Raw genomic sequence first — 27,019 nt, forward strand, 5'->3', positions numbered from 1 at the left:
ATATCTCAACAGTATTGATACAAATGGATCTGGTTTTGCCTTAACTAATGTTTACCATCATCCTTGCTCCAGTGAGGAAGTAAATAATCCTATGGGTTTACATCCAAGACAAAGAAAAGGAAAAATATCAACAGAATAAAAGCTTGAGCAGTGGGTTAACATGACAAGAAAATATATTCACTGCTAATAGAGAGAGAGAAAAAAGAAAAGGTAATTTACTTTGCCTAGATAATCTGTTTTGAGAAAACAGAAAAGTAATGCAGCTTATTTTATTTTCTTATGCTGTAATACAAACTAATGGCATGTAATACAAACTAATGTTAAAGCAACCTCTGAAACTTCTGCATGAAATGCAGATAGAAGACTGAACGCAGGTACGCACCTGTCAAACGAGTGGAACTGCACGGGCAGAATCGCCTGCGCCTCCCTCTTCAGCGCAGGGTCGGGGTAGGGGACGGGGTCGGGACCACACTCGGCAATGTCAACAGGGGCGGCCACCAGGCTTTTCAGTATTTCCTTGACATTGATGCCTTTGCTCTGGCTGATACTGGATATAGAGGATGCCGGTTTCAGGATTTCGCTGGGGCTTTCGGTTAGGCTCTCCTGCGACTTCTTCACCTCCGAGGACAGAGTGGAGAGCAGCTCGCTCATGGCATCAGGGCCCGTGCTCGCCTCCAGGTCCGTGCCGTTCAAAATGCTGGGCACCTGCTCCTCTCCGATGCCAGAGTCCGTGTGGGGAATAGAGCTCTCCAGCTGAATGTCTTCCACCGGCGTTGGCGTTTCTTTTTCTTTGATATTATCTGGAAATACAGCTGGTGTCTCTGCATTGAAATAGATGATGAACAATATTTATAATTTAATTAGATGTTTTTCTTTATAAATTATAACCACAAGGTTTTATAGGACAGAAATATAAAATGTCAGAAAGCCCACCAATATAGTAGGCTACACCTATAAGCTCCTTCTACATACAAACTGCACATTGGTTTCAATAGCTATTTTGTATATGCAGAAGTTTGTAAGGCAAAGTCGCATTTGCCAGTTCAGTGGCATTTAAAAATTACAGATCACTATTTACACAGTAATCCAATAGCAGAACACTGCCTAACAACACAATAACAACTACAGCCTATAGATGATTTATCTGGATGATCTGTGAGGCTACTGGGAAAACAAGGCACAATTTCTTAGGCTTTAGGAATTTATAAAGTTTAAAAGTGCTAATGCTGTCAGCAAATCTTAAGCTTGCACTCAAAAGAAAATGAAATTGCTAAATCTTTTGTTTGCAGAAAAAATAAGTGAAGATGTATATTATGTTCATTTTTATGCAAATGTAAGTATCTGGAAAATTTACTAATATCAAAAAAAAAAAAAGGACCATTATTGTCCATTCTTCAGATAATTGTCCCTTGCCCCACAGAAGGTAAAATCCTGCAAAGCCTTTTGGCAAAAGCTAAGAATTAAGTAAACACAACTTGTAGCACTCAGCTTATAGAGAAGGGCAAATGAAATGCACGGAGTTTGGAACATTTCCAGACTGTAGTGGCCCTAACAATCAACATCCTGTGGGCAAGAAAAGTGTGTCTTCATTAACTGCCCCAGGAAACAGATGAAATAACTTCATTAAATTAATATTATTCAGCATGCTTAAGGAAAGTAATGAATAACTTACACCCTCAAGCTTTTGGCTACACTTTTCAGGGCAGCAGGCTGTGGCTATTTGCAAAGACTTTAAAAAGCCCACACTTAAACTTTTTTTTCAAATTAACTTATTTACATTGAGTCCCTTGTCACTTAGCTGGTCTATGAATGAACAAGGGCCATATTTTTATTTATTTGAAATATTCTGTTAAAGCAGTAAGTTGAAATATTCTGGAAAATATTTTAGAACACACTCAGATGAAGTTCTGTCCTGCTAACTATTCCAAACAAAACATTCCCCAACTATGTAATTTTAATAACAGTAATATAACTTATCAGCTACTCTAACAGCAATCACCTGTAAGATATTTACACATTTCCCACATGTACATGACTCTGTGCCTCTATCTGTTTGACCTAGAGGTACTGTAAAAGCGTTCATACCAAGCAGCACTAATGGACAGAGGGAAGGATAAAACCAAAGAGGCCTTAAAAATACTGAGCAGAATCTGTATCATAACCTATCATAAAGATGAGTTTTCTTCTTTTAACAGCTGTCAGCAAATGCTGAAGCCACTTCCTTCGTCGTTTTCTCCCAGTTACCTTAAAATGCATTTTACCAAACAGTTATCAGCCCTATTTTGTGAACTGAGAAGTAGAAAATAGATTTAGGAGCTGCATAATATGCAGTCAGCACCTGTCAGCTCAAGAAGTAAAAAAATTCCTATCTACCTAGTGCCATCTCTGCTTGGCACAGAAGGACACTGCAAAAGCAACGAGATCCACAAAATGATCCTATAGAATCTTCTGTTTTACTGGTTCTTTCAACCCCATCCTCACGCAGCTCGGGGTCCCTTTGGGACTAGGCAACATTATTAACACGGAAATAGTTTGAAAACATGAGTGATAACTCGATTCTTCCTGGTTAAAACATAACACATAAATTAACGTTGTAGCTGCGGGGAATCAGATGAACTCTGTTTCCTGAGGAAAAGACTCCCTGAGATTACAAAATCTCAGAAATAGTTTTTTTTTCAGTGATCACCACAAAATCTCAGAAACAGATTTTTTTTCAGTGATCACCACTACTACTACTTTTTTTTTAAGCACAGCTAGAAAAGAAATTGAGCAAACTTCTAATTCGATCCTAAAAACAGCCTGCCATGAAGAAAAAACAGAATGATCAGCAAAGAAAGCAATGGTAAAGTCCAAATGTAGGCAGCACACAAGAATTGCTGAAATTCAAGTGAAGGTCGAGACTGTCATGTACGGTAATTAAAATAGCAAGAATAAAAAAAAAATATTATGATATAAATGGAAAGACGACGTTGAAAGAACAAGACGGTCTAGCATATGGTAAAGATACAGTAGTTCATAACCTAAATGGACAAACCAGTATATGGACATCTACGCTCAGTTTTCATTAAGGTCAACATTACTGAACACAGAACTAAAGATATTAAGGATAATGGAAATGAGGTTATGGAAATAAAAGCACCTTAAAAAGACCTGAATATCAATTTTAATGTACTAAAAGCATAGGAACAAATGGATTTGGAGTCAGTTTTTAAGGACGCAGCCGATGGGATCGCGGGTCTGGTAACGCGTCCGTCTGCCAGGCTGGGAAGTTGAGTCAGGAACGTTTGGCTGGACACAGCACCAGGCCGGGGGAAGTGATCTGGCCACTTACAGGACTTTACCACTGAGCAAGATTTTAGAATTTATTTTCAAATAAATAATAGTAATGGAGAGAAAAAAGACTGTCTACAAGATGAGTTTACTAAAAAATCAAAATCTTTCTTAATGTTTATTGGTCAAAGAAAACGTGACCACTGTCATTAACTTCAATAAAGTACAACCCCACAGAAGATATTAATGCAATCTGGAAAAATAGAACATTAGTAGAAGGTGGAAAACAAACTTGCCAAGAAAAAGCAATCAAAATGTTTCAAAAAAAAAAAAAGATTTCGGGACATTATCATGGGAGTTATCCAGCTTAAAACTTTTATGAGGATTTCAGAAAAAAAAAAGGCAGAAACATTCTGGGGAAAATATACTGATTCCTAGCTAGGAGGTACAAGTCATGCACAGAAGAATGAGTATATGAAGGAATTTTGATAGAACTTTGAATTACATTTAATAGTGCAAAGTTATTTATTTAGTGCATTCAGTGACTAACATATTCCACTATAATTGGAATGTGTGAACTTAAATGACCGATCAGGATCAATAAGACACAAATTAATGGGCATCTATTCAGCTACCAAAACAACTCTGCCAGGGAGAATGTAAATGTGAGTGCAAGCTTTCCTAAGGTACAGTCCCGTCAACACAGCATATATTGACAGTATTAGTGAAGGCTTTGGTAGGTTCTGTTTTCAAATACTGTATGTGTAGTTAGAACTGAGGAAGATGAAGTGTCACTATGATGATCAAGAGTGTCCTATTCTGGCAGAAAAAAAAAAAGTTTGGCTTATTTAGGCAAACTTAATATTGAGAAGGAAAACAATGGATTTTCAATTTATTTTCCTGAGGCAAACTCTGAAAAAAACAAAAAAAAAAAAAAAAAAAGAAAAAGGATTTAAGTTAAATGGAATAAGAGAAACTGAGTATAAAGGGAGAAATTTAGTTTGGGAAGTGAGAGCGCCATCAACATGGAACTAAGGTTCTGGAATAGCTCTCCATTCAGTACTGCAAGTTCAGAAAACATAACTAATATCAAGAGTTTGAAAACAGATTTCCTTATATGATGTTCTGCCTCCACTATAAGGGACTGAACTTATTTACACAGCAGGTCCCTTGTGTTCCTTAGCTCCCAAAGGAGAATAAAATAGTCAAGTGGATTGCACTGTTTGAAGTTAAAAATTAAAGGAAAATTAATTTTTTACTGGATATAGAAATAAACTATTTCTAATTAGATGCCTACAATTACAATATGTCAATTCTACATGCATATGAAAAAAATAAAATAATAAAAATGTTTCTTAAAAATATGCATACAACTAATATCACGGTAAGACAACATTAAAAAAACAGTCAAAAATAAAGCTGCACTATTTATTAGGGAAGATTATTTATGTTTCATCTCAGGATTAAATGTAATCTATTTGTGGATATAAATTTAGATATGACATGCTCATATGCAACACTAATTAAAATTATTCTGGAATTCAAAGATCAATAAAAGTTCTTGTACATGCAAAGATGCTTGAGTTCCACAGATCGTTGCTTTTCTTATTGCCCCTCCAGAAACTACGAGAAGCCAACGCACGAAAGCAATTGAGTTTAGTCTTATTTATCATTTTGAATTGCATTCTCTATAAGCTACCTACTTTCCATGTGTTATGTCTCATTTTTCAAAATAGATAGCCAAATAGATACGGGTTTAGCTATCAAAGCTACTTTTCGCAAATCAAAGGAAAATGAATTCCGAACAGATAAAACTGATTACATTTCTTCCTCTCAAATGAAAACACTAGAAAAACATTCTTTGTGAATGAAATCTGAAAAGCCACATTATCAAACCTTCAGCATCTGAATTATCATCATCATCATTACTTTAGGTGAATTATAAATTGTAATTTTACAATTACATTACAAAAAATTTACAGTTTTTTTTTAGGTAAATAAAAAATTATGAATCATATATTGTTCCCGAACAAGGGCCAAAGTAAGAGACCAGTCCTGTTTGAACACTGCATTATCCGTGCGTTTGGGTGCACTGCATTGCTGCTGTCTCATAGCCATTCCCACTGACTTCAGAAGCTAGGAAGAGCGTGCCAGTCCTGACTGCTGCCTCCTAGAAGTATTTCGGGAACATCCCAACCCAGTTAAGTGTTTAGGAAAGTCCTGAATACTCAGGAACACCTAAATACAGCTTAATTTAAAGATGAACAGCAGCAACAACCTAACTGATCACATCTGCCTATGTTACAATATTTTGACAGTGAGCCTGTAAATCTTCAGGCAACCCCATCAGTTTTTTTGCAGCACTAGGGCCATGTCAGCAGAGAAAGCAAAAACATCACGAGACTTAGTGATCTTAACCCTGTCAGGAACAGGCAGTTGGAAGCCAGATGCCTCTTTCTTACTGTTTTTCATTGTAACTAATGAGCTCATCTACTACATTACGGGAAAAATATGGACTTAACTAAATGACATATTGTATATCTGGTCACCTCATCTGTCACACTCCTTCCCTAAAATATCTTGTTTTCCTGTGATTTATGAAGTGTGTTGCAATTTCAAACATAGCGAGTTACCTAAGTAGTTCTCACAGTACTTCTAAATACTTCAAATTAAAGTACTAAAAATATAGATTTTTTATGACCTAAATAAATGGCTGTGGTAAATACACACAATTTTGCTATCAAAAAAAAAAAAAAAAAATCATGACACAAAGTAATCTTTTAATCTCTGTTTACCTAAACAACATTTTTTTTGAGAAATTGTGTGTACATGAGAGGAATTTTTCTTTTTTTTTAATAGATTAAAATCACTTAATAGAAAACAAAGATTAAAATTTGAAAAAGTAAAAAATATTTCTTTTCATTGCTTAAAATATGGTTGAGCATAAAAATTTTCATTCTATGAAGAAATTTATGTGAAAGCTGGGCCATCCTGGTCTTCCTGGTCAAATTTTTACTGCGAACAACAGAGCAGATTCTGATAATGGAAAGTTTTGGTCAGTCTTGACAGAGGAGGTGCTGACAACTTTCAGTCTTTATGTGCAGTGGAAAATTTATAAATAGACAATAATTTCTGTGTAGCCATTTTAAGCCACACATAATAAGGTTAACAACCTTATTAGCTGCTTTTCATAGACTCCTTTGTAGTATTCTAGAAAACTTTGAGGGATGCATACACCCCAGACTAAAAAAGCATTTGCAGCAACAAGGCAGTGATATTACAGCTTCCTTTATAGGTGGCAGAGTCAAACTAATCAATTCCTGAGCTTCAGGCTATAAAGAGATAGTGAAAAAAAAAAAAACCCTTCTTAGAAACTTCTATCTACTGGTTTTGTATATGTTAAGCAGCAACACCACATTGAAATGAGAAAATAAAGAGGAGTGCAATGAAACAGGAATAAGAGGTTGATTGAAAATTACACTGAAAGGAATAAAACAAAAAGAAATTGGAATGGAAATGTGCTCAGAGACTGAAGCACAAGTGTGACAAGACACGGACAGAATCAGGGACACGTCAAGCTGCTCTGCAGCTTTCCTTCTAGTAGCGCTTCCCTTCGCATGTGAAACCTGGATCGGGCTGCAGGAGAAATTCTCTGTTTAGTGACCCTGCCTATGGCTCAACAACACAACACAACCCGTGCTCATCTTGCAGTCACTGACAGACTAGCCAGGGTGATGCTTTATGTAAGAGATTTAAGACATTAATATATATATTAAGGGTTATACATAGCCAGACTAATCCAGATCAGAGTTCATGGAGCTCTGTCATTTCTGAGACACTGCTATTTTAGTAACACAGGTTTTTATTCTGTAGGATTCATCTGCTGCCACAACTAGTTCTTTTAAAAAGGTCCCTTGTGAACTTGTTTGGTGAAACAAGAGGAAGAAAAGCCTGGCTTCGCGTTGCAAAACTCGCACTGCCAGGCTTCCACCTGAAAAGATGGTTGATCAAGGCAGTCTGTGCTTATCTGCTGTTTGGACAAGCTACTTCTCCAGGTTTTGGATATTCCAAAGCAGAGGCGCAGACTCAGGGGGCTGCGTTGGCCGCGACAGGGCAGGACGGGGCCTCCGTGCAGAGCGGCAGGCAGCGCAGGAGCCGCGGGCACAGGGGCACACACGAAAGGCTGGCGGGAGGTTGGCAAGAGCCAGGATGCAGATCTCGAGCCTGGGCTCCTACTGGCTTAAGGCAGGGTTGGGAGATTCCCTGTAGCAGCATGGATTTGTCAGGTGGAAAGACGCAGTGCTGGAACAGGGAACACACAGAGGTTCTGCCATGGGCTGGAAATGGAGTGGGAGAAGTTTGGAGTTTAGGAAGGAAGGTTGGGGAGTCCTGAAGAGCCTGCATGACAGAGGACAAAATGATCAACTTCTTTCCTGTGAGGGTGACAGAGCCCTGGGACAGGCTGCCCAGGGAGGCTGTGGAGTCTCCTTCTCTGGAGATCTTCCAAACCCACCTGGCTGCCACCCTGTGCCCCGTGCTCTGGGTGTCCCTGCTGGAGCAGGAAGATTGGACTAGGTGATCTCTAGAGGTCCCTTCCAACATCAGCCATTCTGTGATTCTGTTATTCTGTGATCATCAGCTATTTTTCCTGGCTGGACACTTACTTACTGTTTTATACAAGGTATATCTTTGTAAAATCGAATTTTTAGAACATCTATAATTTGTAAACAGTAATTGCTAATGGTGCTTTACAAAACAGAATTTATTATAACTGCTTTAGAGATATGCAATAGCGGATCAGTAAAAATTTTATGTGCAAACTTATCTTCTCATGTCCTCAATAGATTTGAAAGGACAGTAATTATCGAACTGAAATGTATTTATTACACTTCAAAACTCCCACATGCATGTCCTCTGACAGGCAGTTGGCAGCAGTAATATATATTTCATCAGGAAAGCCATATAATGATTTTGACCAACACACAGAAATACAGTACAGTTCGATTTTTACAATTCTTTGACTACCATCCACATTTTGTATAATAATTCAGTTTCTGGAGATCATATGTACAACTAGATTCTGATGAAGACAGAGTTAGGAATTTTGTAAGGACTTTGTGGAGGTAAAGCATATTTTGAGAATCGGTGTAAATGAATTCTCTAACCCATTTTGCATAGTTAAGACTCCTACATCAGACAAAATATTTTAAAAACAGGTAAAATATCCATACTATAGTATTAATACTGTAATAGTGTAACAATATACACCACCCAGAAGATTATATATCTGTGAGACCAGAATACTTTGATGCTTTACTGTTCTTTCAAGAAGAGGCTATTTTTGTAGGATTTTAATAGAGTTAGGTCCATCAAGAAAAAAAATCAATAGCTTTCAGCCCAAGCACAGCGGGTACCTTTATGACACCACTTTGTTTACAGTGCTTTGAGAAAAATACAGACATTGGTACCGAGAGATGAATTTTTGATAAAAGAGAGATGACATTCTTGATAAAAAGTCATCTACTTTGCAGAATATGATATAAAGTACATTTATACAATGCTTTTCCAAAAACTCCTTAATGTTAAGTGATAATGCTAACTCTTCAGCTGATAAAAATCTTTTCATTATTTGTTTGACATTAATTATGTTCCCAGCAATTAACCGGGTGCCAGTGAAAGAGTAAAAAAGATTATTCTCACTTTGCCACTGATGGAGATGTGAAAGCACTATTTCTAGTCAAAACCACACTGTTAGAAGAAACCAACAGTCATGGTAACCAAGGATAGCTGCAATAATAACCATAAGTGAGAAAACTCCTCTTAGAAATCCTGACCCCTTTAACTAAAGGCACAAATTTGCATGCCTGCTTTAAAGACCTGACTTAATTTTATATATTCGGGCAGATGAGCTGCTATCAAGAGGAAAAGCTATGTGGCATTCAAATGATTCAATGCTCTCTCTCAGAAGATGCACTGATTACCATCCACCCTCTAGGAGAAAGGGCAGCCCTAAGTGTTTCACTCTTGACTTCCCAACCTGCCAGACATGGTGCAGGTATTTTCATACCAATTCTAAGAAAATATGTTACATTTATTATAGCAATCACCCAAGAAGACATTATATTTAGAGTTATAATGCCCTCTAAAATTAATCTCATCTGTTTGCTTGCAAGATAAAACAGAAGGAGCTTGTCTGTCTCCCACAGGTCTTGATGTAGTCCCAAAGCAGTAAGAGTAAAGGTTAAGGAATTCTAGGAGCGTTTTTAGCCAACATTTGAAATAGATCAGATGAATCACAACCAAAAGTGCCCTAAATTCTCTCCACCAATTATAAAGAGAGCCTAAGACGATTAGCTCAGACACAGCTTCACTACAGAGACCTTGATTTACCTGAGATAACCTCAATAATTGGAATGAAATTTAAGGATTGCTGCAAGAAAAGCAACCTGGCAAAAGCTGGAATCCAGGACTATCTGCTATATTTTTAATGTACTATCACCTGAAATTCATAAACTGTCTTTTGCTTTTCCCAGCAAATAACTCTACTTGTTACATATGCTATATATAGACAGAGACTGTAATACTCCAAACTTGTCAATTTATTTCTACTTAAAATTCAGACAGCCTTTTTTTTTTTTCCCTCATGGCTCCAAAACAGAATATTGCACATCTTTTCATCATGGCAATACCAATGTACATATATTCAGCAACATATTGACAAGTCTTTTCTTCATATATAAACTTGTCATTCCTTTTTCCAGAATGGTTGTCCTTACAAGTCAGCTTATATTTGTTATTATGAAACATTCAGGAAAGATCAGACAGAAGAAACCCAGAAGGAGGGTGCCTTGAAGAAGGACACATAACAAACTGCACAGGATACTCTCTAAAGATACTGCTGCTAACAATAAGAGCTCTTTAAGAAATAGGTCTCACTTCTAGTTCTTAAATATAGAATCATTTATTATAATGCTTAAAATTCAGAAGCTTGCTGGTTCTTACCTCCAGTAATGTATAATCTATAGTTTTTACTGGAGTGTAAATTAATCATAAGCAGAGGCAGAACAATTTCATCAAATATGGACAATGTCAGAAAGCAGTTCTAAATGACATGTAATATATCCAACCCACATGAGTGGATTCACTTTAGTGAGAAATGCTGAGGAACTGACCAGGAGCAACCCGCCACTTGCCTTTTAAGTCCTTCAGATCATGACCGCTTCTGTACGGAACAGATTACTAAGGTCTAGACCTAAACACATACTCATTTTGATGAAAACAAAAAGGTTATACAATTCACCAGCTGCATTATTCCAGAATGACAAATCTAAAATTGTTACTTAAAAATGTGCTGTATCATGTTTGGGGTAATATATATCCAGGAATGTATTTGATCATAATGGTAACAAGGGAGACCTTATCACTCTCTACAACTACCTGAAAGGAGGTTATAGAGAGATGGAGGTTGATCTCTGCTCCAAAATAACCATGATAGGACAAGAGGAAATGGTCTAAAGATGTGCCAGGGAGGTTCAGGATGGACATGAGGAAAGTTTCATATATGGAAAGAGTGGTGAAGCATTGGAGAGGCTGCCCAGGGCAGTGCTGGAGTCACCCTCCCCAGCAGCGTTCACAAAACGTGTAGAGGAGGCACCTGAGGGTCATGGTTTGGCAGACGTGGTGATGAGGTGCTTACAGCTGGACTCAACGGCCCCAAAGGGCTTTTCCAACCATAATGATTCTGTGAGTCGATGAAAATGCCTGTGAGCTGCAGGACAAGTCTTTGAGGTTTCCATTGGCATTCACCAAAGTGTGAAGTTACTTCAATGATAAAACCAGGCTGAAGGCAGAGCTATAGCAGATGCTTACTCAACAAATGCAATTTCTGCATTTAAATGAGATTTCTAAATTTAAACAAGATGTTCTAAACACTACAGAACACTTAATGCTGCACTGAGGAACACAAAACTAATAACTATAATGGAAAATAGAAACAAATTGAGAACATTTTCAGAATGTACAACACACAACCGATCATTTCCAGATACAAGTTGAAAACTATTACAAAGATTTTGGTCATATTGTAATACAAACAGCCACGCAGATAGTGAGAGCAGTATGGAATGTTTTTCAACTTCCAGGACTACTCTACTGAGTATAATCCTCCCTTTCTGACAAAGCCATTTTTTTTTGCAATCCTCATACTTACTACTTCCATGTTGCAATTAGGTTGGAGAACCTATCAAGGCTGAGACAGCTGGGCCTGTTCAGCCTGGAGAAGAGGAGGCTGAGGGGGGACCTGATCAGCATGTATAAATACCTCAAGGGAGGCAGTGAGGAGGAGGGGGGCGGCCTCTTTTCAGTGGTGGACTAGAGGACTACAGGAAACGGCCACAAGCTGAGGTACCAAAAGTTCCACAGGAACTTAAGGAAAAATTTCTTTCCTGTGAGGGTGACAGAGCCCTGGAACAGGCTGCCCAGGGAGGCTGTGGAGTCTCCTTCTCCGGAGATCTTCCAAACCCGCCTGGCTGCCACTCTGTGCCCCGTGCTCTGGGTGTCCCTGCTGGAGCAGAGGGGTTGGACTGAGTGATCTCTATAGAGGTCTCTTCCAACCTTAAGGATTCTATAGGATTCTGTGATCTGTGTCAGTCAGTCAAGGAAATCTGATGAGTCAGAAGCTTTGCAGGCCAGACAGCTTTTTCATCACTCAACTGGCTCTTGGATTTCACTAACACTTTACCCCAAAGTCTCTCTTTTGAAATGTTCATAAATGCAGAGGAATTGAGCCCAATATCCCCAATCTAATGATTTAATATTGTAAAGAGAAAGTAGTATGTATACCCTCTCACAAAGAAGTTGTTTGCTTTGGATGGTGGACAATAAGCTTTATGTTAAGGGAAACTATTAAGTCCTTGCTTACCAGTTGGTAGAGCTTAAAATATTTTCTAGTTTACACATACACACACACAAACGCTCACAAACAAAACAAATTTAAGAAATGCTAGCTTAACACAGTGATATTTTAAGCTTATTTAATGAAAAGTTTAATATAATACTCTGAGGATAGTATACGATAAATGTAAGTTGAGTAATTCACAGAGTAGGAACTTCACTATTTCTGTTATGAACAGGATGGTGCAATTTTAAATCTCCCTTTTTTTTTTTTTTAATTTGTTTATTTAATCAGTATTTTTACCCATGGAGATTTTTCAAAAGATACAAAGAATGTTTCCATCAGATTAAGTTTTTTAATGTCTATGAGGTTCCTGTCTCCCCAGCAGGGCATAGGCAGATAAATGGGGAAAGGTGCATGCAAACTTTGCTAACGCTGCATTCAGTTACCACTTTCTTTTTAAGATAATGACATCTGAAAAACACATTCCTTAGTTTAGAGAGCATTTGTTAAAAAAAACAAACAACCAAAAAACACCAAAAAGCAGGCTCAGAGCATGTAACAGCTTCTCTGGTCACAAAAGCGATTTCTTTTAAGAAAAGCACAGCACAGCACATTAACTGACAGGCATAAAATAATTCACAGTACATACAATATAAAAGGTTTACATACCATCAAGAGGCAAGAAAAAAGCAAGAAAGGAAGGGAAAATGGGAAAAGGTACGGGGAAAGGGTGCGTACAAAAGTACTATATACTTCATTTGGTTGTAATATTTTAAAATAGGCCTGATTTTATTTTTATGGACCTGATATTGTAGCAGAATAACCCCAGACCAAAAGCACGTAAAACTTTCAACATCCATTCCCTCCTCTTCACTCTATTTTTTATTTATTTCGTAGTAAATAAAGTTTAATAAATGGGAGTAAGAAGTGGGAAGGAGATTTTATAGAGAAATGTAGGCAGGAAATTAAAATTTTAAGGGCATCATCAGGTCTGATCTCCATGTAACCTGAGGCGTCTACTTATTTATCAACAATTACATCACAGTTAGTTCTTGAGTTACATCACATTAAATAAGAACACCCAAACAGGTTAGGAGATGATGTTAATATTACCTTTGTAAAATGAGTGGGCAAAGCTCTGCTCAGGAATTAACTTGGCAAGGAATCCATGGTTCAAACTTGGGTGAGGGATAGATGGTATGACCACAACTGTGGAGAAAATCATGGAATCAAATGTGAGCCAGCTAGAAATCATGTGTGGCCTGGTCCACTGTGGATCCATGACATTGGTCCTATCTCATTGAAACATGCAAATATGATATTCTCAACAAAAATGCATTTCTAACGGAAGAAAACAAGTTCTGTATCAAGAGATAGGAAACAGCATACCTATTAGCTGGGTACTGCAAAAGTAACATTCACAGGGGAAAAAAAGACACAGAAATATATACACACAAGACAGTCATGGCTGCAGTTCGCTGAAACTTGCAGTCTACTAATGTAGAATCATAATATATAACCAGGAAGGCACATCAAATTATGATTGCTCATAATTGACTATGCTAATATAGCTTTATTTAAAATGGAAAGGCTATAAGCACATTGGACTTGGAAAATAATGCATTAGAAGCAAATTAAAATTCAAAGATGAATCAGAAAATAATGAGCAAGTGTAAATATGACACAAATTGGAAGACAAACTATCTGTGAAAAATGAAAATTAGCAACTCCATAAATGAAAGAAATTAATTCAAATTCAATATTAGAAGAAAAATGTAAATGAAGAGCATCATGGAAAGATGTAGTTACTGTTTTCAGTTTTCCACCTCTTTTATCACAGAAGGTAAAGTCATAAATAATCCAATGAGACTTGAAAAATCTATGGAATTGCCAATATAAATTATTTGAAACAAACTGGGGAAGAAATTGGATCCCTAATTTATGACAAGTTCTTCATCTAATAGTCTACCTCTCTGTCAGGCTAAACAACATTTTCAATAAATATTAGTAAATAATAGTAAAATCACAAGCAAATCAGTCAAGGAAAGCAAAAGAAATGCTTCCTTTTTATTATACTACCGTTTCCACAGGCTTTTAAATGCAGACACCAACACAGCAGGACCTCAAGAAACTACAGTCCTCCACTACTACCCTTTAACAAATCTCCTTATTCAGACAAAAGGAGTTCACGTGAGCAAAAAACTGTGTTTGCTATTCATACACTTCACATTCTATAAAGTAAAAGACTAACAAATAACAGATTTATGAACTTGTGTCATCAACTGTCTTGTATTTCTCACTCCATCTAGCTCCCTGCTTCTTTTCAATCACATACAAATAAAAAATTAAAGCAAAAAAAAAAAAGTAAATGAACATTAGTTAAATCCGACAAGCAAATATACAAACTGTTCAACATCTATCAATGTATGTCTGTATTAAATCATTTTAGTGTGACATAGTGCCAACTTACTGCCTGTTAGTATATTTTGTTCATTGAAGATATTTCATAGTCAAATAATTACAGTTCTCATAAACTTCCACATATCTAGATAAATATATACATATATTTGAAGAAAACAGATGTACCTGTACTTGTTGGTGAATTTATTTCTTGTCTGATATTTCTACCTGCCTGGCTTCCGGATCTTGCAGTCTCCCGTTGAGGTTCTAGTATGTCCCGGTATTTGGAGACCATGAGAACAGAAATGAAGTACACTACTGCCAAAGCCAGGAACTGAGCCTGTTTGCTGTCGTCCTGTGTGGGAGAGAAAGGAACAGACCTGTGATACAGGACACTGGCATACCATTTTCACACAAGTTTTTCAGGAAGCTGTGCAATACTATATTTTTTTAGATTTTTTTGGGGGGATAAGCAGTCATGTTAAGAACTGACTCCTACAGGCAATTTGGCAACTGCTGGCATCTCTGGCACTGTAAAGGCACAGAGAAGGGGCCTGATTCTGCTCTTCTATGGGAACACATTCAAGCTTTCTCAGCAGTGAAGACAACTACTTTTGCTGCCCCAGCAAGGAAAAGCCCCAAGCTCCTGCCACAGGAAGCTACAGGGTAGTGCCTAGACGGAAAACTGGGCTTATGGGGCAGTTTCAGCTAACACGGGCTACCTGAGCGGGCTTATGTGTTCTAGTAGGAAGGAGGGCCATGACCATCATTTCTCCCCCAGCAGTAAATCCCAGCTGACATATACATTGACTTCTCCTTCGACTGGATCTGTGATAACAACCCTATTTTTCAAGGAGTCTGGTATAAGTAAAGTAAATACCAAGATTAAAGCAACTTTGCCATCTTATTTCCTTCCCATCCCATATAGTCTGCTGTTCTATGGCAAATATTTATTTTCCTTATGCTTAGATGTGTTTAAGTTGCTGTAATCCAGTGGAAATGTATTTTTTTATTATAATATAAAACCAGCAGGGTGACAAATAAGCCTTCATTATCTATTTACTTGTATACTGTTTTTGCATCCTTTTACTGTCACAAGCACACTAGTATAAATCCAATACTTGCTCCTCTGGGTGCTGTTTAATTTGACTGCATGTCATTGCAACCCTTTAAAAGAATCACGAATCCTCTTTTCATTAGTCTCTACTTCATTGTGATCAGATCATCCTGACAGATAAGTTCTCTTTGTCACATATTGTCCTTTTTTTCTGACATAAGTGACTCCTAACTTCACTTTACACTTAATTTCACTTCAACTTAGGTTAGAAAATCTAATCTTGAAAGCACTATTTACATATATACATACATATACATATAAAGCACTACAGTAGGAACTACTCTGTGTGTGTGTATGTTTGTATATATATAGATATATGCACACACATACACACACATAAAGTAATTCCTATTGTACTGCTTTCAAGAACAAACACATTGTGGCCTGGCCTTATCAGAAAAACAGTCACAGACAAACCTGAGCAACTATTGATTTTTTAAAAATATATTTGTATACTTACATATTTATACTTAGCAGAAGTAAAAATTGACATTAAAAACCACTTTGCTGCAGTTCCTCAATAGGTACAATAATTTCTCCTCCAACTTTTGTAGGACCAAGAGGAGAAATTATTAGTATTATACTTTCAATCTCTATTTGTTATGGCTATGATTATTTGGTTAAAATGAAGTCTGACTGTCAAACACAGTTATACCTACCAACCTCAAACAGTTTATCAACATGAATTTAAAGTACAGAAAGTGGCCAGGAGCTACAAAGCCATGAGTGGTTGGCTTTCCAGATAATATACGGTGTGACACGAAGATATTTAAAATTCTAGTAGGTTCCAAACCTCTTTCAAATATAAGCACTGATTTTGCAGAAAGAAGAACTACAGCACATATTACTCACCACGTCACGAAAAACAACTGCTCGTAGACGATTAATGTCAACATCCTGCAGCAGTCTGTCAGGATCCTTTATAGGAGAAAGATTGCCAGGGACATTTTCAAGGGGATTCTATAATTAAAAAGTTGTGAGATTTTTTTCCCCAAATATCATAATTGAAAACATGTATTTTCAAACCTTAATCTGACAGCTTTCCTATCAATTTTAAATGCTTTTTTTACTACTAGGCTATTTCCAAAATAATACTTCCAATATATGCATGCAAGGGGTCCGCAATGTTCCCAACTATTTTCTTAATAATATCTACATAGCTACAAATTGTTACATCCTACCAATATATCAGAACAATTTTCTGTCTTCCAAGAAGTTAAAGAACTAATTTGGACGCAAAAAAAATATTTCTGTTTATAGTTATTATGGTTTTTACAGTACAATAAAGTATTTCTAATGAGTATTAAATTTGAGAACTATGAGCAGAAACACTGTCAAAAACATCTCTTTTTCATTTTATTATAAGAATTATTACTACAGACTAATTATGGTAAAGTAGTAAGGTTTATAAAATGGCAATATAGTAAAAATGATGCTAAAACCTCTGAAAGTCTCCTCCGCCTTACTTGCTTTGTATCAAATGTGAAAAGTGAAGCAATATCGAATTTTCAGGAGATTTAATGAAAAAATATTGTCAATGTAGTGAGTTTATTACTACCTGAAAAAAAAAGTGTTAGAGAAGAAACTACAGTTAGTAATAAAAACGCAGGAGCAAGAAAAGTGATTATTAGGCTGTGATTTTAGCTTAAAGTCTCAATTTTAAAAAGCTGTCAATAAGTTTGAGGAAATTAAAGAAGATGAGGAATGAAGTAATGAAATTGGCAAGCCTGAGCAGCAAGTGCTTGTTAAATTTGCTAAATAGGTCTCATTTTTAAAATCAGACCGAAAATACTGATCTCCTCTAGATATGTAAAGTTCTACTGAAGGTACAAGGGTTCAGATGTTCCACTTAGAAAAACATATGGTGGTATTTTATTAGAATTGCAGGTGTCCTGGGAGAGGAAATAATGGGCCAGATGTAAGTGAAGGACCTGACCATTTGAAGTACACCAGGCAGCAGCAGTAATTTTGGAAAAAAACTCCAGTCCTAGTATTGTACTAACATTTTCTTATTTCGAAACAAAAAATAAGCAAGTTTAAAAAAAAAAAGGCAAAAAAAAAAAAAAAAACCCTTTCATTTTATGCCAGTTAACAGTAAAGAAACGGGATTACCTTGGTAGTTGCTGATGCAGTTCCACTCTGAAGAGTCTCTTGAGTTTTGCTGCTGATGAGCGAAGTCTTGTTCACTCTCTCTCTCTGCCTTTGCCGACACTCTAAGCAGTTCCTCACAGCCACACAGCACACTGCAAAGGAGACAGAAAATGATGCAAAATAGGGTATTTTCTCATGTTTATGTTCAGAATATCAACTATCCATTCAAGTCTATTCTGATATATCCATCATCATGCCTAAACAGTAACTGTAATACAGATCTCCCATTAGACTCTCTGTTAAGCACTAGGAGCCCCTTACAGTGACTTTCTTATTTCATTCATTTAGTTGAGCAAATTTATGTTTTCTATAACTGCAACATTGACAGATAAAAATTGGAAATGGAGCACTGGTCTCTGAAACAGAGTTTTTCTCTTGTCCTCCAGTTACCAACCCTTAGCATCATGAAAACTCTTTTGTACAGGTAGAATTCCATTCAGAGGTCTATGGTTAGAAAAGGAAAAATAGCAGGAATGATTTATGACAAAAAAAAGATCACTGAGGATAAAACACAGGTTTTACACTAATTAGTTTTATATTAATAATAACAATTATTAATAATCCAATAGGTGGCATGAGTAATAGTAGGGCAAAATTGAAATATAAAATTACTCAGCACTTGAAAGGTAAAGAACATGTGGAAGGCAGCAGTTGAAAAAGTTCTTCATAATGACAGATCAAACTAAATGTTCACAAGTATTAAAGCCATGTAGGTTGAGCAGAATATCCTAAATTATTCTAGAACCTTTAAACTTAACTGCAGCTGTACAAACATCAAAGATCTTGTCCTGAGCTTCATACAAATTCAGAGAATTTCCATTCAGTTCAACTGGCAGGGGAAAAGCAGTGAAGAATAATACACCTACCTAAGTCAATTCAAAATGTTCCTGTCTCAAACAATCTGCTGTACAACTGCACAACTGGAACAGGCATAGCATATATAGTACATAACATACAATAAAGTCTATAGTGAAGTTGGGTGCTAGATCTATTACAACATACACTGGGGGCTGCATAACATGCATAAGTCTGCATAAACATTGCAAGCTTTGAATCTCATGTAGCCTTGAACAAACCCACTGAATTGATGGAGACTGGATATGGAATTGTGCAAAAGGTGAGTAGCAGAACAATGCCTAGAAAAGAACCATTTTTTATCTTTTATGTTTCTTTCATATTTTTACTCCCTAAAAAGGATGTACAACTTGAAGAACAGAAGTAAGAACAATTTTGGATATGCCATTTTAATCCATTTTTATGTCAGAACAGAACCAACCTTAAGAAAGTATCAGGTCAGTAATAACTTGGGGGCAAGCGAGGAGGTTGTTCTATCACAACGTACTCAGCACAAGGTCATTTCTCCCACGTGTCATTACTTAGTCTAGCTTTAGTTCACTGATCTGTACGCGCTTATTGAAGCACCCTGTCTACAGACTTACCAAGCCTTAGGCACTGTCGCATTAAACCTCCAGAAGACATGTTTTTTTCGGCTTCAATCTCACTGAAATTTAGAGAACTGGCAAATACCAGTACATCAACCATTGCCATCAGACGGCTGAGAAAAGTCACCGCTGTCTCTGCTGACATTCCTTGTGTCACTTCAATGTTTTCCAATTCCGTCTTTAAAAGGAGATAGTTCAAGTAAACATGGTTTGAAAATTAATTAAATACAAGGGCATCACATACACATTAAAATCAAAATTGTCACATTTAATGGTAGATTAAATACATGAAAAAGTTACTAAAAATCTCCTATTATTTCCATTAACATACATTATGAATGAAATTCAAAATAAGACAGCATGAAAAATGAGAAAAAATATTGGCATTCACATGCTTTATTAGAGAATAAAATAATTTAATATACATGAGAAAATTACTAGCAATTACATAACAAGAAGTGTGGCCAGCTACTAAAACTGAGCAAGGTACCACTGGGAACTAGGTCGTCTTAAGTTCTCCCACAGACTAAGCAAACTGATGGCACATTGGCAGCACATTAAGGTAGCTACACTTTGTCCTACTGTCCCTTACACAAATTATAGATAAAATGGAGACCAGGCTGCACTTAAGCAGTTTGGCTCTGCTTCCACTATTTGTTTCTCCCCTGGGAATGCCCTATGGGCACCTGACCGAGTTCAGTTCTTGTGGGAATCAGAGGTCCATGTGTTTACTCATTTGAGTGACAAGGAGGAAGTAAAAATGCGACAAAGTTATATGGCACGCAGCTTACATTTCCCACAAAATCAAGTTTTTCTTTTTACTGCTGGGTTGTAACTCTCACCAGGAATCCACAAAAAAAAAAAAAAAAAAAAAAAAAAAAAAAAAAAAGTGAATGAGCTCATTATTTCAGAAATCTAAAAAGGGGTCACGCTCTCCAGAAAGATACTTGAATGTGGAGAGACACAATTCCAAAAGCACTAAGGTGTCTAACAGTGCCTATGAGTTAACAGTATGTTTAATTTAAATTAAAAAATCGATATAAGTACCTAACCCTTATTTTCACCTGTGGAGCTATGCACAATTATAAACTGCATTTATTACTTGTATGTGATAACACCTGTGATTAGTATCTGATATAATATTTGTATGCCTAAATACTACTTCAAAAAATTTGTACATGGCTGATTCTTATGGATTATCAGCAAGATTTCAGATCTAACCCTCTTTTGAACAGGGTATATATTACCTGTATATATTACTTAAATATATTACTTTCATTTTCCTTAATTTCCCTTCATTTGTTTTGTGAAAAAAAGTTTAAAATACATTTTGTGCTGCAAAGGAAATTTCTTTTTTTAAAAATAGGGAAAAATTAAATCTCCTTGGTGTCCCTCTTACTACAAAACAAGTGTTCTCGCCCAGGAGTTACTGTTTAGAACAGTTTAATCATAACATGTCATCAGTGCAAGGAGTGCCAAAGAGCGTTAGGAAAACACTTGTTCTGAAATGCGCAAGACAACGCGGCCTGTGTCACCCCGAGGACAGGCAGCAGCTCAGTTAACTTCTCACGGGGACAGCACGTGTCAGCTGCACGGGTGACGTGGCAAGGGCTGTTGCCTGTCGGATCTGCCAGCAAGGCCAGACAAACTGTAAAAGGACAATTAAACCCCAGAAGAACTACTCCTAGCCTCTCTTTAGACAGATCTTCTCCGTTTTGCATGTGCTGTTTTCCTACTTTTTGGAAAAAGTTGCTTTTTTTCTGTAACAGATTGTGATGTAACTCCTAAAAGCATTTTTCCAAAGCCAATAAAAGTGCAAGTGTCTAGGGCTAATGGTGTGCTCGAAAAGCTCAGGACAAGGCAGTTCCAGAAACTTGTCCTTTGAGCTCATACTTGAAGCAGGAGCAGAGATGCTGGCGGGCAGCTCGGGCAGCTCCAGGCTGCCCACCGGGCCTTCTTCCCAAGCATTCACTGGCCTTCTCTTGGGGCATGACTCCTGCAACCTTCTCTGTGTATTTATTATTTTGTTTCTCCCAAGTTATACATTTATTTAAATAATGAATTTATTTTGTATCACGTTTTAGTGTATTTTATCATTTTTATCTTTTTTTATCATCACACATTACTGTATATTTTGAATTCAAACTTTGAATACAACAAAAAAATCAGCATCTCTTTTTAAATCATCTAAAATTCTGCTGAGAGACAAAAAAATGAAGACAGTCATTTTATAACAAAACTTACCATCAGTTCTACCAGATAAATACAGGACACTGATATTCTACCAGAATTTAAAGTAAGTTCCCTTGTTGATCAAGATTCCTTGAGATATTTACAATATTTTACACTGATGTGATCTAAAAATGCTTAAATAAAATCCACTGATCAACATCCCAGTTCTACTCTAAACATTTTTAAGAACAGTAAGAAGTCTCCTCCAAAATAACATGTTCGGAGTCTAACATCTTCTACTGACAACTGCATCTGTAACTGAAATTAGCTCTTCAACCTGACTACACTTTTGTAGTTAACAGCAAACATTACATGCAATAATGTGTTAAGTCACTGAAGGGGAACATTTTAGGAAAAGTTAACAAATATGCCCGATATATTCCTACTCACAACCTATTCTATGATATAGAAAATAAATTTAAAAAGCCAAAGTATTAAATTATGAAAAATAAGAAATTTTTGAAAATGCAAAAACTGAAACTTACAGCAGCAATACTAACCTTAGAACCCTGGACATGCAACAGACAAAACAGACAACAGATCACAACAATAAAAGAAAAAGAAAATTATTAAAGTTAACTAAAAATACAATGTAAAATTGAAACAAATCAGTATCTTGGAATTATATATTAGTTTATAATTAGAACAACATAACATTTCAGCTTAGCATGAGCATTGGAAAGGAATGCTATGCACAAGAAAGGAAAAGCCATAAATCTTGAACTGCCATGGAGTTCATGTCAACACCAATCCCTCCAAACCAAAGGACTTATTTTATATAGTTTATAGAGCAATTCTGGGAGGCAATTCGGTAGACCAAAGTAGCGTTTTCACATTTCTGTGTAAGCCATAGAGATGAAATGAGCATTTTACAACAAACCATTCAACTGAAATGTAATCAAGTTGTTCATCTTTGTTTGAAGAAGCAAATGTGTTTCAAGTGCTTTGACAAACAAATAAAAATCACAAAAAGCAAACTGGTTCTTCCTGCAAAGTGCCCCTTCATCTGAGGGAATACGAGGTAGCTCGTTCCAGAGGTCACATTTGGGCACGATTTCTTCAGCCTACGTCAACACTTGATAGAAACTGGAATGCTTCGGGGCCACAGAATTATCAGGTCTTGGATGGGCCAGTCCTCAAATTCCTATGTTCACAGTTAAACTGCATTAAATGTCACATTTTCATTTTGAGTAGGATGACCTTATTTTTGGCTACAACACGCTTGAAACTAATCCTTAAGTTTTCACAGTTAATTTTTAAGTAAAATCTAAGTTAGTAAAATAAATAAATGTTTTGTGTCTACCACCTTGGAAAGAAGAAAGATAGAAGAACATGATATCTACCATTATCACTAGCACTTGTAATATTTCACCGTTCAAAACCACCAAATATCTTCAGTATGTTTGATGACAAAATCACAGAAAAAGAATTTAAAAAAGAATTTTAAACAGGATAGAAATGATTTTTTTCAGGAATATTTCAGTACTTTTGTTATTTTAATAATGGAAAAATCTCATGTGGCGGAAAGAAGAGAAATCTGAGACAAAATAATTTCCTTTTGGAAAGATCATGTTCAGCCATTTTTAGTAGGTCTGCCTCCTCTATAGCTGCACGTTGCTTGAGGATCAAGCTACTGCTGCTTTCTCAAGCTTACTGGATGGCAGCTGATCACCCACTGCCACGGACGCTCAGACCTGCCCTCGATCCCACAGAACCTCTGCTACCACGTGAGGCCTTTCTGCACACAGTGAGGCTGGCCCTGTGCAGTGAGTGCACAGAAAAACAGTCTGTCCTCACTTTTAACCCACAGAACTAATAAAACTGTTTTAAAAACCTTTTTAATGATTTTTCATATACAGATGCTCATGTAACACCAGCAGCATTCAGACCATAGTTTAGGAGCTGCTGTTTTAAAGGCTGCAGGCCAGTATTAACCACCTGGACTAAAATTCTAGACTTCATAGAATCAACAGAACAAAGAAATTAATCCCAGGGAGCCCAGAAATCTACCCTCAATGTTCAGAGGTATTTCAGCTCCTGAAATATGCTTCCTTTGCCACACTCCACCTCCTCAAGTCCTCGTCACAGAGGCTGTCCTCGTAGTAACCAAATATTATTTGGGATTCCTGGTTTGTGCACAATCTGCAACCAGCTGCTGCTATTGACAGAAGGCATCTCTGCAAACCTTAATCCTTCCAGTTTCCCAGATAAACTTATTTAACACCTCTACCCTATCTCAAGATAAGTCTTTCTTATACTTGTAGTTTAGAAAACGCAAGGCTCTCCCCCACTGGAACAAAGTGAATCTGTACTCCGTGCTTTATAAAATTACTGCCCCCCTAATTTGACAGTCATGTAATACCTTCAATTTAACAGTCACAACAGCAGAATCAGCAGCAGAACATCCTGCAGCTTACCGTAAAGCAATGGATCTGCCCATATGTTTTGTTATCATTTGCTTATTTTTCATTTCTTTTCACATGTATAATTTACATCTCTTAAAAAATACCAGAATTTGCAGCAAGTCCTTGCACAGACTGAGACTGAGGTGGTATATAATTGAAACCAAGGGGAATACTGAAACTTTGAGAATAGATTTCAGAGAATTACAGTAAGCTTTCCCCAGCATTCCATAAAAATTTATAATCTTCACTCTACTCAATCATAAATTTGGTTTGTTTTCACAGATACTGTCTCAGGCTACATGCATGAAAAAATAGTATTTGTAATACATTCCAAATTTGCTCTTAAGAAATTCAATCCTAACTAGTCTGATAAAATATAACAATTTCCCTTCATTCTTATAAATATTTTGTAAGTTATATAAATTATATTATATTCTGAAATCTAAAGCAAATTTCAACTACTTTCTTTAATGGAGAGAAATAGTCAGGTGGCCACACATGTAGCTGCTAATATAAGGAATATTCCTTAAAAGAGGGGAAAAGAAGCTAGTTAAAAGGCATATGACAGAGTTCTACTGAATACATTCAAGAAATTCCAGAATTAAGGGAATCTACTGCACAGCAAACAAGGGGTACACAAAGTAATCCTCTACCCAGACAGAAAAATCGTCATCTTGACACAAACAAATCCTAACTATGCAAAGGAAAAAGTCTTCTTTATCTGGGTAATTCATTGCAGTTTCTCAATGATTTATGGCATGTTTATATATTTGAAAATGATTACCAAGAATGGTTTGTAGAAAATTTATCTTAGGCTGCTGACAGGAACACTTGAATCCTGAGCTACGACACGAAATTTTGACTGTATGTCTTGTGGGAAAGAACAATTCCTTAAGATAACTGTACTCGGCCACTGTTCAAGAGCGCAGCCAGACGGCGCTGCGCTACTGCTGGTGTGAGAGAGCTGCTCCCAGCACACATGAACTGCCAGACTGGGGCCCCACGGCTCCCCTGAGCTGATGGACTGCAGTTGATGGAAAAATACAGAAATCGGAAGGAGCAAGCTCTGCTAATGCTCTTCTAGAGCAATTAGTGTTTTAAGAGCTAGAGAGGGGATGCAGACTATCATATTTAGTAGCTACTTAAAGGCTCAGCCTTCTAGAGGTGATCTATTTTTTGAACCTACTTAGTCTTTTAGCTTCCATCATATCCTATGGCAGGGATCCTCACGAAGTAATTGTGCTCCTTCAAAGGGCTATTTGCTCTTGTTTCTAAACCTGCTGCAAGTATAGAGTCATTACATGCCTTACTATTTATGTTATGAGAAGAAAGGATAGTCATTTTTTCTCTTCATCTCTGTATCAGTCAGGAAATAGCGACAATAAGAAAACGAGCTTATACTGCTAATAGTATTTCTAGTCTCCAGTGCTTACTGGCTTTACTATTTTAGGGGAGTCTTTTCACCCCTTCTGTGCCTCATTTTTCTCCTTGCAAAGACAAATATCAACTGCAAAACGTTATGGGATGTTTAGTACACAAGAGGTGACTGTCTATTTTAGTCGCCCAGATAAGGTATCACACACAAAGTACCCCAATTGCTTATTGACAATAATGCAATAAATACTCTCTGTCTTAGATCTCTCTCCCAAATCTCTCTCTCTTCCTTCATGAACATTCCACTAGATTAATTTATCTGTCTGAACTGCAGTCACCTAAGAAGGGACCACATGGTAGAGGATAAAACTATCAGTTTCCATCAGAGAAAAGGAAAAGTCAAGACCTACTCAAGGAAGGACTCATGAAAGGATGACTTCTATCAGCATCTGGCATGCAAATGGTGGCCATGCAGACCTGAGTTATGAACATCAATGACCAGGCAGGATAAAGCATGTAATTTTGCTACTTCCTGTAGCAAAATTTTTCTACCAGTCTTGTCTTTCAAATATTGCAAATTACTATAAACACTCTGTATACTGAACCTTAAAGCTTTTGATCAAATTAATATTATTTTTCTTCGGGAATTAGCAGACAAGGGAGGGGAGTCATTAAAAAAAAAAAAAAAAGTCAGTTGCAAGCAGTGGTGCACATTATTTTTATACAACTTCTAATATGACCACTAGGTGGAAATATTGTACTTACAGTTGGGGATGTGGCTGCTGACAGCAATGGTAATATTCCTCCACAAGCAATAATAATATTGTCTACCATCTGGGAAATGAGGTGTATTGTGTTGTGTACAAAAATAATATTTTCATTACTATTGACAAAGTCCATCACAGACTTCGTGGAGTGACTGCAAGAACAGAAAAATGGATGAATTAAAAACAAACATATAAGATGAAAGTTTAAATTATTTTTTGCAGCCAGAACATGAATATTTTTCAGAAACAAAGCAAAAATCTTTGATATAAAACTCTGTATGTGTAAAAATATAAACAGAACTAGTCGAATGTATGAATTTACAGCTATGCAGTTTCAGACCAGGATTAGCTTCAGCTACTCGGCCCAGAACCTTTTACTCCCTCAGTCAGCACTTCACTTTGCAGACAATTCTCCTCAAAACAATAAGGCTGTTTCTTTGGAGGGACAACTCATACTCAGCATCAACAGAGTTCATCATATCACAGTGTCACTTAAAGCTGCCCTGGTGACATGTAATGAAAGTCTGCAGGTGCTCTTGGATTTGGTATTCTTGTTCTGTCATTCCTACAGGCTGAACTTGCAGACTGCTACTGATCAAGGAAACCTTATGCTAGCATCTTAAAACAGCAACGTGATGATCTAGTCATACTGTTACCATATTTACATCCAGTAAGTTCTTATATGAGAAGATATATGAGCTTATATGAGCTAAAATATTTCCTAATATTTTCTACTGCTAAGATACTTTCCGAATATTAACTTCCAAGCATTAGCAACATCTTTACACAGTTGCTGATATAAAGGAAATCCACGTTACTCAGTACTGGTGAGAAATTGTGCCATGAAACTCCCTAAAAACATAAATCTCAATGTGAGAATAATGTGGACTACTTGGCCTACAAAAAATATGGTTTTTTTTTTTTGTTTTGTCTTTTTTTTTCCCCCCGAAACAACACTGTTACCA

The 27,019-nt window shown here is 36.7% G+C and overlaps 1 protein-coding gene across 5 annotated transcripts in view; it reads right to left on the reverse strand.

Moving 5' to 3' along the window:
• NBEA (neurobeachin) overlaps positions 1 to 27,019 on the reverse strand; it is a 462,643-nt gene that overhangs the window by 276,574 nt on the left and 159,050 nt on the right. For 3 of the 5 annotated variants that reach the window (XM_026033944.1, XM_026033943.1, XM_026033942.1), the window contains exons 24-31: positions 26,053 to 26,206; positions 22,009 to 22,017; positions 19,274 to 19,454; positions 17,796 to 17,926; positions 16,536 to 16,643; positions 14,753 to 14,921; positions 13,280 to 13,375; positions 383 to 821 (exon numbers count right to left, since the gene is read on the reverse strand). In XM_026033944.1, the coding sequence (XP_025889729.1) occupies positions 383 to 821; positions 13,280 to 13,375; positions 14,753 to 14,921; positions 16,536 to 16,643; positions 17,796 to 17,926; positions 19,274 to 19,454; positions 22,009 to 22,017; positions 26,053 to 26,206 (1,287 nt within the window). Of the gene's footprint in view, positions 1 to 382; positions 822 to 13,279; positions 13,376 to 14,752; positions 14,922 to 16,535; positions 16,644 to 17,795; positions 17,927 to 19,273; positions 19,455 to 21,993; positions 22,018 to 26,052; positions 26,207 to 27,019 lie in introns of all 5 variants that reach the window. The other 2 variants (XM_026033941.1, XM_026033945.1) reach the window with 2 other exon arrangements.

Source organism: Nothoprocta perdicaria, unplaced genomic scaffold (genome assembly GCF_003342845.1).
Source record: "Nothoprocta perdicaria isolate Ctin4 unplaced genomic scaffold, notPer1 scaffold_137, whole genome shotgun sequence".
NCBI lineage: Eukaryota > Metazoa > Chordata > Aves > Tinamiformes > Tinamidae > Nothoprocta > Nothoprocta perdicaria.